Below are 15,116 nucleotides of genomic sequence, written 5' to 3'. Positions count from 1 at the left end.
ACTTGCATAACTCTTTGTTAAAGGGTCAACAAAATATGTAATTTTTTAAATTGCAAGTTTCCAGAAAGAGAAAACAAGAGTCTTGGGGCCTGATCCTTGGATCACCTTTCGTTCTGTTTCTATTTACAGTCTCTTGTTTGATGATTTCATCTAATCTCATGGCTTCTATTACCATCTATCTATGGATGAACTTCCAGCCTACACCTTGACCAGAGCTATACCCAGAGTTGTACAGCTCCCTATCTCAACATCTTCCTTGGACATCTAACAGACATCTCAAACTTAACATATTAGAAAATGAGGTTTTTTCTTTTCTTGTACCTTCCATCTACCAAGTAGCTCAGCCAACAAAAAAACCTAAAAGTCATTTTACCATATTCTTATTCCTTACATGTGGTCCATCAACAAATCCTATCAGGTTCCTCCCCACCCCAAATATATCCCTGATGTCTTCCTTCTCTTCATTTCCATCACTTCCCCCAAGTTTAAGCCACCATTGTTATTTCCCTGACCTACTTCAGTAGGCACCTAATTGGCCTTCCTGCTTCCTTTCTTGCCCCATTTCAATTAATGGTTTCTTTGCCTTATTAAAATAAGATCCTTCCTCACTATGTTCTTGGCTTTGAATGTGTCAAGTTTATTCTTACATTCAGGTCTGAGTCTTACTACCTCACCTGCTTCCTGGGAAAAACATTCCGGACATCACTGAAGGGCTGACTTCTTTTGTCATTCAAGTCGCAGCTCAAATTTCTCCTCCTATGAGAGGCTTTCAGTCTCTCCTGTTACCCCATTTCATTTTATTCACTTTTTGCATTTATTTTAATCATCTGAAATAAACAAACAAAATGCTCTTTTCTTGCTAATTTTCAATTTCTCTCTCCTAGAATAGAAGCTGGGATCTTGGCTGCATCCTCTCTCTCCCATGCCTAGACCAGTGCCTGGCCCACAGCAGGTGTTCAAGAAATATTTGTCAACTAAGCAAGATAAGGAAGATAAGGAGGAGTATAGGTTCACAAAGAGAAAAGGGAATGGGCAGAGAAAAGAATACCAGATGCTGGACTCTGCTTTAAGTTGTACACTCAATTTTTTCAACCTCATACCATGACCCACAAAAATAAAAAGCTGCCACGTTGCTTAAAAGGAGCATGTATAACATATCAGCACTTTTCCCCTCTACACAAGCTACGGTTTCAAAAGAAGGGGGTAAAGAAAATAAGTAGTAACAAATTACAACACAAGTCAAAACTCAGCAGCTTATACAATATACTTTACTGGAAAATAAATTTCTGATAAAAAAATTTCCTTAGAATCAGCACAAATTTGGGCATAATATCCTTTCTTCTTCTTCTTTTTTTTTTTTTTAAATGTTTATTTTTTTATTTTTGACAGAGAGAGAGACAGAGCATGAGCAGGGGAGGGGCAGAGAGAGAGGGAGACACAGAATTGAAAGCAGGCTCCAGGCTCTGAGCTGCCAGCACAGAGCCCGATGCGGGGCTCGAACTCACCAGCTGTGAGATCATGACCTGAGCCGAAGTCGGACGCTCAACTGACTGAGCCACCCAGGTGCCCCGGACATAATATCCTTAAGCAAGAATTTGGTTCATGTGTAATAAAATCACTAAAAAACAAAACAAAACAAAAAACCCACCCTGCTCAGCCAGTTAAGCTACGGGCTCTTGATTTAGGCTCAGGTTATGATCTCATGATTAGCGAGTTCGAGCCCCACATAGGACTGCACGCTGACAGCGTGAAGCCTGCTTAAGATGCTCTGTCTCCCTCTCTTGCCCCTGCCCCATCACTCTCTCTCTCTCTCTCTCTCAAAATACATAAACACAAGTTTTTTAAAAGAGAAAAAAACCCACCCAAACCATGAGAGAAAACACAAAATTATACATGCAGCTGAAATTGACACCTAGGGAACCAAAATATCAGCAAGTCAATTTCTGTTCTCCATTTGGTCTTTTATAGTTGGTTAACAGTTTCTTTTCCCAGATAACTTCTCTTGAAGTGCACTTCCAGGTCACCTGGGTGGCTCAGTTGGTTGAGCATCCGACTTTGGCTTAGGTCATGATCTCACGGTTTGTGAGTTCGAGCCTTATATCAGCTCTGTGCTGACTGCTCGGAGCCTGGAGCCTGCTTCAGATTCTGGGTCTCCCTCTCCCTGCCCCTTCCCTGCCCATGCTCTGTCTCTCTTTCAAAAATAAATTAAAAAACATTTAAAAAATTTAAAGTGAACTTCCATATTTTTAGATTAGTAAATCAAAAGCATACATATATCTCTACCCAAGTTAAACACTATGTGCATAAGGGAATCTTTCAAGGAGATAAGTAATAGAGTGATAAAGTGCCTTTCTATAATTTGAGGGATCCAATGGTCTAACACATCTAAGCTAAAATTCATTCCTAACGATTTTTGAAATGTATCGGATTTTGTCAGGGTTTTGACTGGTGAGGACAGGGGATGACATCTCGGCTGTGGTCTTGTTGGTGATAGTACTGATTACTGTGAGAATTACTAGGGAAATTCAGTCCCAGGAGTGACATTTCTCTTGCTTGACAGGGATCACAATAAGGGACAAATACGAAAGAATTGTCTGCCAATTTTTATAAAACTGTTTTTTCTTCCATAACTCTGGCAAAGGTGCCCCACAGAAGACACGTTTGTTTGTTTATTTATTTTTAAAGGGTAGAAATATTGCTTTATTTGAGAAACTTACATCCAAATTACTTCTACGTGCTTTCAAAAATCCTAACGAGCATCCAAGAAGAAAACATACACAGCTTCCACAACAATAAGAACAAAAAACTGGGGTTGACGATTGCCCCAAATGACATTTCCTAAAAGAAAAATATATTAACCTTTCTTTTTTTGAGTCAGGGTAAGTGAAATGCACACATAATAAATACCATTTTCTTACTTTTACAGGGAGTAAAGACTGTGATCATGTTTTTTTATGAATATTAAATATGAAATACAAAATCCACTCTTCTGAGCAACATGGGGAAAAAAACCCATTCTTTAACATTTTAGTTCTCATGCAATGAGAACGGAACCAAAGGTCTATTGAATCCGCCTTTTCGATTCATATACTGCCTGTACTTCCTCTTCTGAGATACATTTATGGCATAGGCATTTATTTACAGAGCCGTCCACCTTTTTCCCTCTTGTGGAGTCCAAAGAGGCAAATCCCATTAACTTCACCATTTCGATTTCTTCCTCTGTTTTGCCCTCTAAGCCCTCCTCAGTAATCTGACGTTCTTTGCTCTTTGTTTCTTTTGTTTCTTTCTTTTCCTCATCTCTTCTTTCTTTTAGTGGAGAAGGGGAAGGAGATGTGGATCTATGCCGTCTTGGGGATCTGGAGCCTCTTCTGTGCGGAGATCCAGAGCGGCTCCGTCGAGGATCTCTCTCCCGGGACCGGGACCTTTCTCGGCGCCTGCGATCTCTCTTACGAGATGTGCACCGGGACCGCCTGCGCCCCCTCCGTGGAGAACGGCTGCGTTACGACCCATTGGGAATCGTCAGAAGACAAGTTTAGAAACAAGATTCTGTGAATGAGCAAGTGACCACCCAGAGGAGCTAGAAATGGAGGTCTAGCAGAAAAAACATAGAAAGTCAGAACACTGGATGGTTGTTCATTTCTACTATGACTTTTGCGGTGGAGTGAACGGACGGTGAGAAGAGCAGAGGATGGAAGGAGGAAAATTTGCAGATGGGGAAAAGGGTGGAAAGTGAATGGGCCTTTTCAGGGTCATCCCTGTTGAGACGGTTGCTGTGAATCCATCTGTCCCCTGCTGGCCTGTTTGTGTGGACCAGTACTCTGCAAGAAGCAATCCAGTTGATGTTGGCTTTCTATCAAGAATGCCAAATTCCTTTTAAATACCTGGGAACTGCTGGGAACAGTTCTATTGGCAGCACACGGGCAGCCACTTAAACCAATCCCACCTTCACATCTCGTGGTTAGCATCGCCTGTGGTATAAGCCCTCCAGCTAATGTTTTAGCTTCTCATGCTTTTACCTTTTAAGTAGGTTTTTGTTTCTTTTTGGCTGAAGAATCAACTTTCTAGTATTCTACTGGCTTTCAGATCTTTTCACTGTACCCCTGGGCTACGAAAACACACTATATCTTCAACCCATTCTTGGAACTCTACCCCTACCTCCAGGTTTTTACTGTAATTTATCTCCTTGAAGGCTCTGTTTCTACGTGGGATTTTCCATTCTTCCACATTCCAAGTTCAGGAGATGGGGTCTACAATATTTATCATCTGTTTTCCAGCAGAGTTATTACTAATTTTAGGCTCATAACATCTCTCCTACCTCATTCATTGAGGACTTCAGCTCACGGTTTTCCCCTCCACTCTGCTTACCTCAGCATCCATGGGAACAGCTATAGCCTTAGCTAAAGTGAAACTCCTTAATCAAGCTTAGTTCCTTGACCTTTCATGACCAAAGTCCTTCACTACAGGCACCCATTTCCATGGCCACATGGGGGACCGTGTCAATGCCTGGAATTGCACTTCTGAAATTGCAGCGTCAATACCCTCACTCCTATTCTTTCTGCTTCGAGAGCAGTTTCTCCCGCCACGTCTCTCTCTCACTGAGATGCCCACCTATCCTATTTAAGAGCTCCTTTATTGCCACTGAATAGCCTTTTCTTCCTTTGTTGATTTTAGGTTCTGAGATTCTTAATTTCAACTTCACTCTTTTCAGAGTCTCCATTCTCTTGCTCTGTTGTTGTTGAAGGAGGTCATCAAAGGGCCACAAACTGGACCCAGGCATCTGGAGGCTCCTTTTAGCCCCCCTCCCCCACCTTGGAATGCACGTTCTGCCCATGTTTTCCATGCTTTCTACAGCTGACACCGTTTACAAGGATGTCAAATGAGGGAGCAATCTGCTGTTGAGCCCATCTGGATGTGACTGAACCTTGTTAAGGCCTCTATATAAACTGAAGATTCTAGCGGGCGGCTGGGTGTGGAAATCTGTTCGTCTTATGGCTGTGGGAGAGCAAGTCTAGTACGTAAGTTCCCTTGCATGTGAAACCTGTCACCTACCAATCTGGGATGACGTGCCTCTTCCCTGTGTGGGGGCCAGTTTGTGAGCCAATAGTTATCCTTCTGTCATACCAGCCTGGGAAATGTGTCATATGTTGGTTTTCTTTGAACCTGAGCCTGGTCTGTTGAATGTCTTTGGAGTTCAGATTTTTGTCACTACTAATTCGGAGGCTTCAACTTCAAATGATCTTTCCTGTATGTCCTTGATCACTTCCATTCTCTCTGCTTTCCTGCCAAGTAGTTATCTTAAAACTTCATTCTGCTCCAATTTTTCACTAACCCCTGACTCCTATCTTTCTTCTTTTTCTTTTTAAATGTTTTTATTATTCATTTTTGAAAGAGAGAGCATGAGCAGGGGAGGGGCAGAGAGAGAGAGGGAGACACACAATCTGAGGCAGCTCCAGGCTCTGAGCTGTCAGCACAGAGCCCAATGTGGGGCTCAAACCCACAAACTGAGATCATGACCTGGGTTGAAGTCAGAAGCTTAACCGACTGAGACACCCAGGCGCCCCCCATTTTTTTCTTAATTGGTGTATAATTAACATGCACTGTTAGGTTAGCTTCAGGTGTACAACATTTATTGAACGATTCCATGCATTACTCTGTGGTCATCACGGGAAGCAGAGTCACTATCTGTCACCGTACAACATTATTCCAATATTGTTGACTGTATTCCCCATGCTCTTTCATCTCCATGACTTACTTTATAACTGGTAGTTTGTACCTATTAATTCCCTTTATTTCACCCATCCTCCCATCACCCTTCCTTCTGGCAACCGCCAGTTTGCTCTCAGTATTAAAAAAGTCTACTTTTTGGTTTGTTTCTTCATTTGTTCTGTTTTTTAGATTCCACATAAAGTGAAATCCTATAGTATTTATCTTCCTCATTTTACTTAGCATATCTCTTCTAGGTTCATCCATGCTGTCACAGATGGCAAGATTTTATCTTTTATAAAAATTTTTTTAAAGCTTATTTTGAGAGAAGGTAGAGTGAGGGGGGTGGGGGGAGAGAATCACAAGTAGGCTCTGCATTGTCAGCCTGGAGTCTGATGTGGGCCTTGAACCCACGAAACTGTGAGACCATGACCTGAGCCGAAACCAAGAGTTGGACTCTTAACCTACTGAGCCACCCAGGTGCCCCAAGATCTTATCTTTTTTATGGTCAATTAATATTCCATTGTATATAGATACTATGTCTTTTTTATCCATCTATTGATGGACACTTTGGTTTCTATATTTTGGCTATTGTAAGTAATGCTGCTATAAACATAGGGGTGTGTATGTTAATTAGCAAAGGAGGCAAGAATATACAGCGGGGAAAAGACTGTCTCTTCAATAAATGGTGCTGGGGGGTGCCTGGGTGGTTCAATTGGCTAAGTGTCTGACTTTGGCTCAGGTTATGATCTCACATCTCCTGTGAGTTCAAGCCCTGTGTCAGGCTCTCTGCTGTCATCGCGGAGCCTGCTTCGGGTCCTATTTCCTTCTCTCTCTGCCCATCCTCAGCTCATGCTTTCAGTCTTAAAAGTAAATAAAAACATCAAAAAAATTATGCTGGGAAAACTGGACCACTTTCTGACACCATACACAAAAATAAACTCAAAGTGGACTAAAGTCCTAAATGTGAGACCTGAAAGCATAAAACTTTTAGGAGAAAACATAGGCAGTAATCTCTGTGACACCAGCCATAGCAACATTTTTCGAGACAAATCTTTGGCAAGAGAGCTACAAACGTCAACTCTTGGGACTACACAGAAATAAAAATCTTTTGCATAACAAAGGAAACCATCGGGCAATGTACTGAATGGGAGAAGATCCTTGCAAATGATAGAAAAGTTATTCTTCAAATATATAAAGAACTTCAATTATTCAACACCAAAAATGTTTTTGATTTAAAAAATGGACAGAAGACCTGAATAAACCTTTCCCAAAGAAGACCTACAGACGGATCACAAACACATGGAAAAGTGCTCAACATCCCTAATCACCAGAGAAATGTGAATCAAAACCACATGAGCTACACCTGTCAGAATAACTAGACTAAAAGACCTGCAAGAACAAGTGTTGGTGAAGATGTGGAGAAAAAGGAACCCTCTTGCACTGTTGGGAATGCAAACTGGTGCAGCCACTGTGGAAAACAGTATGGAGTATCCTCAAAAAGTTAAAAATAGAACTACCATAAATCCAGTAATCTCACCCCTTACCAAAGGACACAAAAACACTGATTCAAATATATGCACCTCTATGTTTATTGTAGCATTATCTACAATAGCCAAGATATGGAAACTTCAGTAGTTAGCAGATGATATTGCTTCCTACAGAAAAGCGTTTTATTCCGCTAGTTTTGAGATTTAGGCACAGAGAGTTAAAGAAGGGGTTATGGCAGGGGTTCAAGCACCTAGTTAAGTTAGAAGAGGATAGAAATGTGATGATCAGTAATCAAAGGCTATTATTCACTTCTCAAGACAGAAGAAGCACCCTCTCTGCCTTCAGCTGTTCGGTGGGTGCACAGCACTGGCTCAGAGGCGCCACCGAGTGCCCTGGAAAGTGCCTCCTGCAGGATCCCACTACCAGTTCCCTAGGTGCTGTCCCAGGAGCAACCGATGACCGGAAACGGAGCCTGAGAAGGTCTGTTGCTTAGCAACCAATGCTGCAGGACGCTAGACCGTCTCTGCGCTGAGGGAGCAGAGGCTTCAGGCTGGGTCCCGGGCTGCCACTTCTCTTGCCTGAGGGGCGCCGGGCTGCAGCGATAGTGAAGCCACTAGGTGACTCGCACGCGACCTCACAGCCATGAGCAGCGAGCAGGTGAGATGGTACTCCTCGCCCGGCTGGCCCCTCAGCGAAGCTTCCTTCCTATCTCAGAAGCGATCGAAGCCTGGTCCTCCAGGTTCCCCAGTCGTGATCCTGTAGGGTACAGCTTCCTTCACCCTAGTTACATCTGGGATATTGAGCGCTTTTCGTGAAAACCCTTAAGTGTTTTCTTCCCAACCGTTCGTCCTTGATGTTGTCATGACAACCAACCATTTTAGCCCAGCGGTGCGCTAGCAGTTAAAACTACAGCTCCAGAGTGTCCCCAGCTCACGGTGGGGGGAAGCTGCGTGGGGAGTTGCAGTGGGTCTAGGCTCTCTAGGGTTGGAATCCAAGCCCTTTCCTAGCTGTGAGACGTGGGGGAAATCACTTTACCTTTCTAAGCTTTTCTCCCTTTTTATGCAGGGGGGCAGAAGGGAAGGGGCATCAGAACTTTCCCCATTTCTGAGGTTGTGAAATTCAAACCAGTATGTGAGAGGGTTTGGTAAGTGGCATATGGAATTTCTTAGGAAAATATCTCCAGGACAGGTAATAAAAGATGCATGTTGCAATACCTACTTTCCAGAACTTTCTTTATTGAACTTAAGAGCAACTGTAAACAAAAGAAATGCAGAACAATGGCCAACTTTTTAATGCGGGAACAGAATGGGAAGGAGTTAAGCACGGGCATGATTCTAGCTAGTGAGAAAAACAATTTTAACTCTCTAAATGAATATGGAAAAGGCTCCTTAAGTATGGTGGTACTGAATGAAAAACAGTTGCTGGAAAGCCTGTGGATTTTGCATGGTTTCTTTGTTATAACACTAAACTATACTTTTTTTTTTTTTTCAATGCTTCATGCTTTTTTTTTTTTTTTTTTGTAGTGTTAGTTTATTGAGGAAAGGATGTTAAAAAGTAATTTATTCCCCTATCCATTGGGTTGTAGATTACTAACAAAATGTCAATCCTAATTGATTAATCAAATAATGCCTAAGTGATCAAGAAAACCTAGTTTTGGCATTTTATTGAAATGTGTAATAAACTGAAAACTAAGACATTGATTCACTTACCATATAATTAGTAATTAGTGGTAAAAGAACAAATGATAAACAAAAAACAACAACAAAATTATTTAGGTAGCTAAAAACCTGAGCCATTAGATTAATAGAGTGTACTAGTGATTGTGAGTGATCCTATAATCACAAAGTCCTTTTAAAAATATTTACCATCGATATGCATTAAGCAACTTATTCGCATGTTGCTCTTAACAGGCTTTGGCCTGATCTTGAACCATAGCCTATGTTGTTGAAATTTAAAACACATATTTATCATATTGCAGTGGTATTTCTGAACTATTATTTTCCAAAGCCCCAAGCTGACCAATTTACAACTAAAAAATATCCAGTGAAAACCTATTGGCAGTTAGGTTTTAAATTTTGCTTTATCTTAATAAAAGTGATGTTTGGAAATGACTTCCCTTATCCCTTCCCCACTCTCCCCTAAAGGGACCTATATTATTGAAGAGGCATTATTGGGATCTTGAAAGAAAGTTACGTGACCCCATCTAGGATTATTTCCATTTTTTTAAACACCATTTTTAAACAGCAGAGGTCCCTCTCTCACTGCTTTGGTTGTTTGGTAATTTTAAAACTCTTGGTACTCTCATTTATGCTAATTTCAAATGCAGTTTTCCTTTTGAAAGGATAAAAGCTTTTACATTTTAACCTAAAACAAATGGAATGGATTAAACTTTTGGAAATGCCATTCTTATGTGACATTTACTTATGTCTTCATTTAGTTTGAAAAAGTGAGCAGGTGGTAAATCATATTTGCTGAAGGAGATTTTAACACATTCATCTCATTAGTGGAAGTTTGAGAGTGACAAGGCATTTTTCAGGAATAGCAGTCTGAGCTCTTAAGTTAGCTCTTTAAGAGAAACCTAAATCCCTTGCAACTGCTCATTTCAATTTTAAAATTAAAACATAAAGTAAGACATTTGAGCTTCATTGAAGAACTTTCAAGGGTCTTAATATGCAAAGATCATGGAGTGCCCCACAAATCGACTATATATGGTGGGCAGGTAAGGAGGAAAAAGCCGTCAACTCCTCTCTACCCAAGCACTTTTTCTAAGTGTTAAATCAAGTACTGTAATTGTGCATTTATAGGATGCTCATTCAGTTTTCCTAAATATCTTCTTCATGTCCTTGCTTAAAGAGGAGGTCAGAGTAAAAACAGTTTGATATGAGGCCCACCTAGGTGATCACTTTGATAACCATAATGCAAATCTGTGACAACTATGTTAAATCAACCCTGATAAATTTTGAGATATTGTTTTAACCAGACAACTTCATGAGATTGTTGATTTAACCTGATACATTCGCAGGTTCTGGTCATTTGATCAGAGTGGTTAAACTTAGATTATGCCAGATTTATGACCTCCCGTCCGATAGACAAGTAGTTGAAAATTAAAATCAAAACGAAATGCAAAGCCAGACTACTTAAGGAAGGTCTAGACTCCTTAGCAATTTTAATTTTAGTAAAGTTCTGTTCGTTAAGATCCCACCAGAAAACAGATGACCATCTCAAAGGGATTTAATTGAAGAAAACCTACAAAGAGACCCTTTGCAGTGGTGTGGGTAAGGTTAAGGCAAAGAGCCAACGAGGTTGAGGAGGCCCTTAAAGATTAACAGCAATACGAAGTCATTAACATTCCTAGGCCTGATCAGGAATTGCCGTTTACTGTTTATCATTTCAATTATACTTACCATTATCTAAAACCTGGTATGAGGTGGGGGTTTGGAATGGTAGCTTCCTGATAGCTGAGCTCTGGAAGAATTCAGCTACTAACAGAACTATGGGAAACAGGACATACTAGGAAAGAAATATCCAAAACGCTCTCCCCTCCTGCTCTCTAGTGTCCTACTGGTGCTTCTCATTGCTTAATCCCCACCAGATTCGGCCTTTCAGGCAGAAAGCAAGGGTAAAAAAAAAAAAAAAAAGGCATGGAGACTGGACTGGGCCAAACAAAGCATAACCATCACAGAAATTACAAGTAGATGCAGCTTTCATAGACCTTTCCATGTTGACAAAGCAGTTGGGATAAAAAGTTTGTAAGTCTCGTGCAGATGCTATGATTCATTTTCCTGTTCAAAATCTTCATACCTAAAAATCTCACGAAAGATGTAGAAGACGCTTAGGAAGAATATTATGAAATGATTTTGAAGGATACACTCCCAGGATCTGAATGAAGAAGCATTGTATTCATGAAAAAAGAAGAGTCAGTATCCTAATTATGTCAGCTTCCTTCACGTTATTCTAGAAATTCAGTGTATTTTTATCAAAATTCCCAAAAGTTTTATGCAACATTGATGTTAAAATTCACCTGGTAGAAAAAAGGTCAAGATTGTCGATGGTAATTTTTTTTTTTTTTATTGAGATGTGGTTGACATACAATGTTATATTAGTTTTAGGTGTACAAGATAGTGATTCAACAAGTTTATATCTTATGCTTACCACAAGCATAGCTACCATCTGTCACCATAAAACACTATTACAATACCATTGACTATATTCCCTATGCTGTACTTTTTATTCTCAGGACTTCTTCACATAACTGGAAACATGTGTCTCCCACTCCCCTTCACCCATTTTGCCCATCCCCTACTTCCCTCCTTTCTGGCCACCTTTCTGGTATTTTTGGGTCTGTTTCTTCTTTTTGTTCATTTTTTTTCTTTTTTTGTTTTGTTTTTTTAGATTCCACATGTAAGTGAAATCAAGTGATATTTGTCCTGTCTAACTTATTTCACTTAGCATAATATTCTTTAGGTCCATCCACGATGTTGCAAATGGCAAGATCTCCTTTTTTAACAATTGAGTTGTATTTTATTGTGTATTTGTGTATGTATACCACAACTTTATCCACTCATATATGGATGGACACTAGGGTTGCTTCCATATCTTGGCTATTGTAAATAATGCTTCAATAAACATAGAGGTACATATACCTTTTCAAATTGGTGTTTGCATTTTCTTTGGGTGAATGCCCAGTATCAGAATAGATGGATCATAATGGATTTGACTTTTTGAGGAAACTCCATACTGTTTTCTGTAGTGGCTGTACCAATTTACATTCCATCAACAGTGCACAAGCGTTCTTTTTCTTCACATATTCACCACTTATTTTTGTGTTTTTCATTTCAGCCATGCTGACAGGTGTAAGGTGATTTCTCAATGTGGTTTTGATTTGAATTTCTCCGATTAGTGATGTTAAGCACTTTGTCATTTATGTTGGTCATTTGTGTGTCCTCTTTGGCAAAGTGCTTATTTAGGTCCTCTATTTTTTTTTTAAGTTTACTTGTTTTGAGAGAGAGAGAGAGAGAGCACAAGTGGGGGACAGAAAGAGAGAGAGGGAGAGAGAGAATCTCAAGCAGGTTCCATACCACCAGCCCAGAGCCCAATGTGGGGCTTAAACCCATGAGATCACGACCTGAAACCCATGTGAGATCATGACCTGAGCTGAAATCAAGACTTGGATGCTTAACTGAGTAAGCCACCCAGGTATCTCTGCCTATTTTTTAAAAAATTGGATAGGTGTTTGTTTGTTTCTTTTTTTTTTTTTTTTTTTTTTTGGTGTTGAGTTGTAGAAGCTCTTTATATACTTTGCGTATTAATCCCTTATTGATAAATCATTTGCAAGTATCTTCCATTTAGTGGGCTGCTTTTTTTGTTTTGTTGATGGTTTCCTTCACTGTGCAAAAACTTTTTATTTGTGTAGTCCTAGGAGTTGATTTTTGTTTTTGTTTCCCTTGCCTGAGGAGACATATCTAGAGAAATGTTGCTAAAGCCAATGCCAAAGAGATTATTGCCTATGTTTTCTTCTAAAAGTTTTGTGTTTTCAGGTCTGACATTTAGGTGTTTAATCTGTTTTAAATTTATTTCTGTGTGTGGTGTAAGAAAGTGGTCCAGTTTCATTATTTTGCATGTAGATGTCCAGTTTTCCCAGCAGTCTTTATTTATTGAAGAGGCAGTCTTTTCCTCATTGTGTATTCTTGCCTCCTTTGTTGTAGATTAATTTAACATAAGGCATGGGTTTATTTCTGGGCCCTTTGTTCCATTGATTTGTGTGTCTATTTTTCTTAGTATCATAGAGTTTTAATTACTACAGCTTTATATTATATCACTGTATAATTGTGATTCCTCTAACTTTGTTCCTTAAGATTGCTTTCGCTGTTATGGTCTATTGTGATTCCATACAAATTTTAGTATTGTTCTAGTTCTGTGAAAAATACTACTGGTTTTTTGATAGGAATTACACTGAATCTGTAGATTGCTTTGGATAGTATGAGCATTTTAAGAATAATCTTTCCAGTCAGTGAGCATGAAATATCTTTCCATTTGTGTCATCTTCAAGTTCTTTCATCAATATTTTAATTTTCAGAGTACAGGTCTTTCACCTCCTTGGTTAAGTTTATTCCTAGGTATTTTATTATTTTTTGGTGCAATTATAAATGGAGTTGTTTTCTTAATTTCTCTTTATGTTATTTATTAGAGTAGAGAAATGCAATGGATTTTTGTGTATTAATTTTGTATCCTGCAACTTTAGTGAATTCACTTATTCTAATAGTTTTTGGTGGAGTCCTTAGGGTTTTTTATATATAGTATCACGTCATCTGCAAACAGTGAGTTTTACTTCATCTTTACCAATTTGGATGTCTTACATTTTTCTTGTCTGACTGCTATGGCTAGAACTTCTGGTACTATATTGAATAAAAATGGTGAGAGTATACACACTTGTTCCTGATCATAGGGGAAAAGCTGTTTTTACCAGTGAGTATGATGTTAGCTTTGGGTTTTTCACATATGGCCCTTATTTGTTGAGGTTTGTTTCCTCTAAACCTACCTTGTTGAGTGTTCTTATCATGAATTGTTGCTGACTTGTCAAAAGCTTTTTCTGCATCTATTGAGATTATATGCTTTTTATCCCTTGTTTCACTGAAGTGGTGTATCATGTTGATTTCTGAATATTGAACTATTCTTACTTCCCAAGAATAAAGCCCACTTGACTGTGGTAAATGATCCTTTTAATGAATTGTCGAATGTGGCTTGCTGACATTTTGTTGAGGCCTTTGCCTCTGTGTCATCAGGGATATTGGCCTGTTGCCTTCTTAGAGTGTTTTTGTCTGGTTTTTGTATCAGGGTACCGCTTGTTTTATAGAAGGTACTTGGAAGCTTTCTTCCCCCCCCTCTTTTTTTTTTTGATAGTTTGAGAATAGGCATTAAATCTTCTCTCTTCTTTAAATGTTTGGTAGAATTCACGTGTGAATACATCTGTCCTGGATTTTTTTTTTTTATTCAATTTCATTATTAGTAATTGGTCTATTCAGGTTTTCTATTTCTTCCTGATTCAGTTTTAGAAGATGGTGTGTTTCTAGGAATTTGTTCATTTCTTCTAGGTTGTATAATTTGTTGGCATAATCTTTCATGGTGTTCTCTTATAATTTGTTGTATTTCTGTGGTGTTGGTTGTTACTTTTTTTCTCTCTCTTTCATTTCTGATTTTATGTGTCTTTTTTTCCTTCATGAGTCTGACTAAAGGTTTATCAATTGTTGATCTTTTCAAAGAACCAGCTCTTGGTTTCATTGGTTTTTGTTGTTGTTTGTTTGTTTTTTCTTCATTTCATTTATTTATGCTCCTATTTCCTTCTTTCTACTAACTTTGGGCTTTGGTCTTTTTTTTTTTTTTTTTTCTTTCTAGTCCCTTTAGATCTAAGATTAGATTGTTTGAGATTTTTCTTGTTTCTTGAGCTAGGCCTGTATTGCTATAAATTTCCCTCTAAGAAATGTTTTTGTTCTGTCCCACAGATTTTGGGTCATTGTGTTTTCATTTTTGTCTCCATGTATTTTTTATTTTCTCTTTGATTTCTTTGACCCATGGTAGTTAGTCTCCATGCATTGTGAGGTTTTCCTGTTTGTTTTTTTTTTTCCTTATGATTGATTTCTAATTTCATACAGTTGTGCTTGAAAATGATAGATGATGTGATTCCAATCTTCCTAAGTTTATTGAGACTTGTTTTGTGGATTAACATGTGATGTATCCTGGAGAATGTTCCATGTGCACTTGAAAAGGATGTATATTCTGTTTTTGGATGGAATGTTCTGTATATATTTATTAAGTCCATCTGGTCCAGTGGGTCATTCAAAGATGCTGTTTCTTGACTTTTTTTTTTTTCTCTCTATTCAGATGATCCATCCACTGATGCAAGTGGGGTATTAAATTCTCCTATG

General features: G+C 39.0%; 1 protein-coding gene and 1 pseudogene across 2 annotated transcripts in view; one reads left to right on the top strand and one right to left on the bottom strand.

Moving 5' to 3' along the window:
- Positions 1-2,714: 2,714 nt before the first annotated feature.
- LOC102969415 lies at positions 2,715-5,799 on the bottom strand (annotated as a pseudogene).
- A 1,883-nt stretch (positions 5,800-7,682) lies between these two features.
- DNAH7 (dynein axonemal heavy chain 7) overlaps positions 7,683-15,116 on the top strand; it is a 264,436-nt gene continuing 257,002 nt past the window's right edge. Inside the window, exon 1 of one of the 2 annotated variants that reach the window (XM_042994954.1) lies at positions 7,683-7,851. In XM_042994954.1, the coding sequence (XP_042850888.1) occupies positions 7,837-7,851 (15 nt within the window). In that variant the 5' untranslated portion in view covers positions 7,683-7,836. The remainder of the gene's footprint in view (positions 7,852-15,116) is intronic. The other variant, XM_042994953.1, reaches the window with a different exon arrangement.

Source organism: Panthera tigris, chromosome C1, assembly GCF_018350195.1.
Source record: "Panthera tigris isolate Pti1 chromosome C1, P.tigris_Pti1_mat1.1, whole genome shotgun sequence".
Classification (NCBI taxonomy): Eukaryota; Metazoa; Chordata; class Mammalia; order Carnivora; family Felidae; genus Panthera; species Panthera tigris.
Note: the sequence above shows the minus strand (reverse complement) of the source record. Positions and strands in the feature narration are given on the sequence as shown.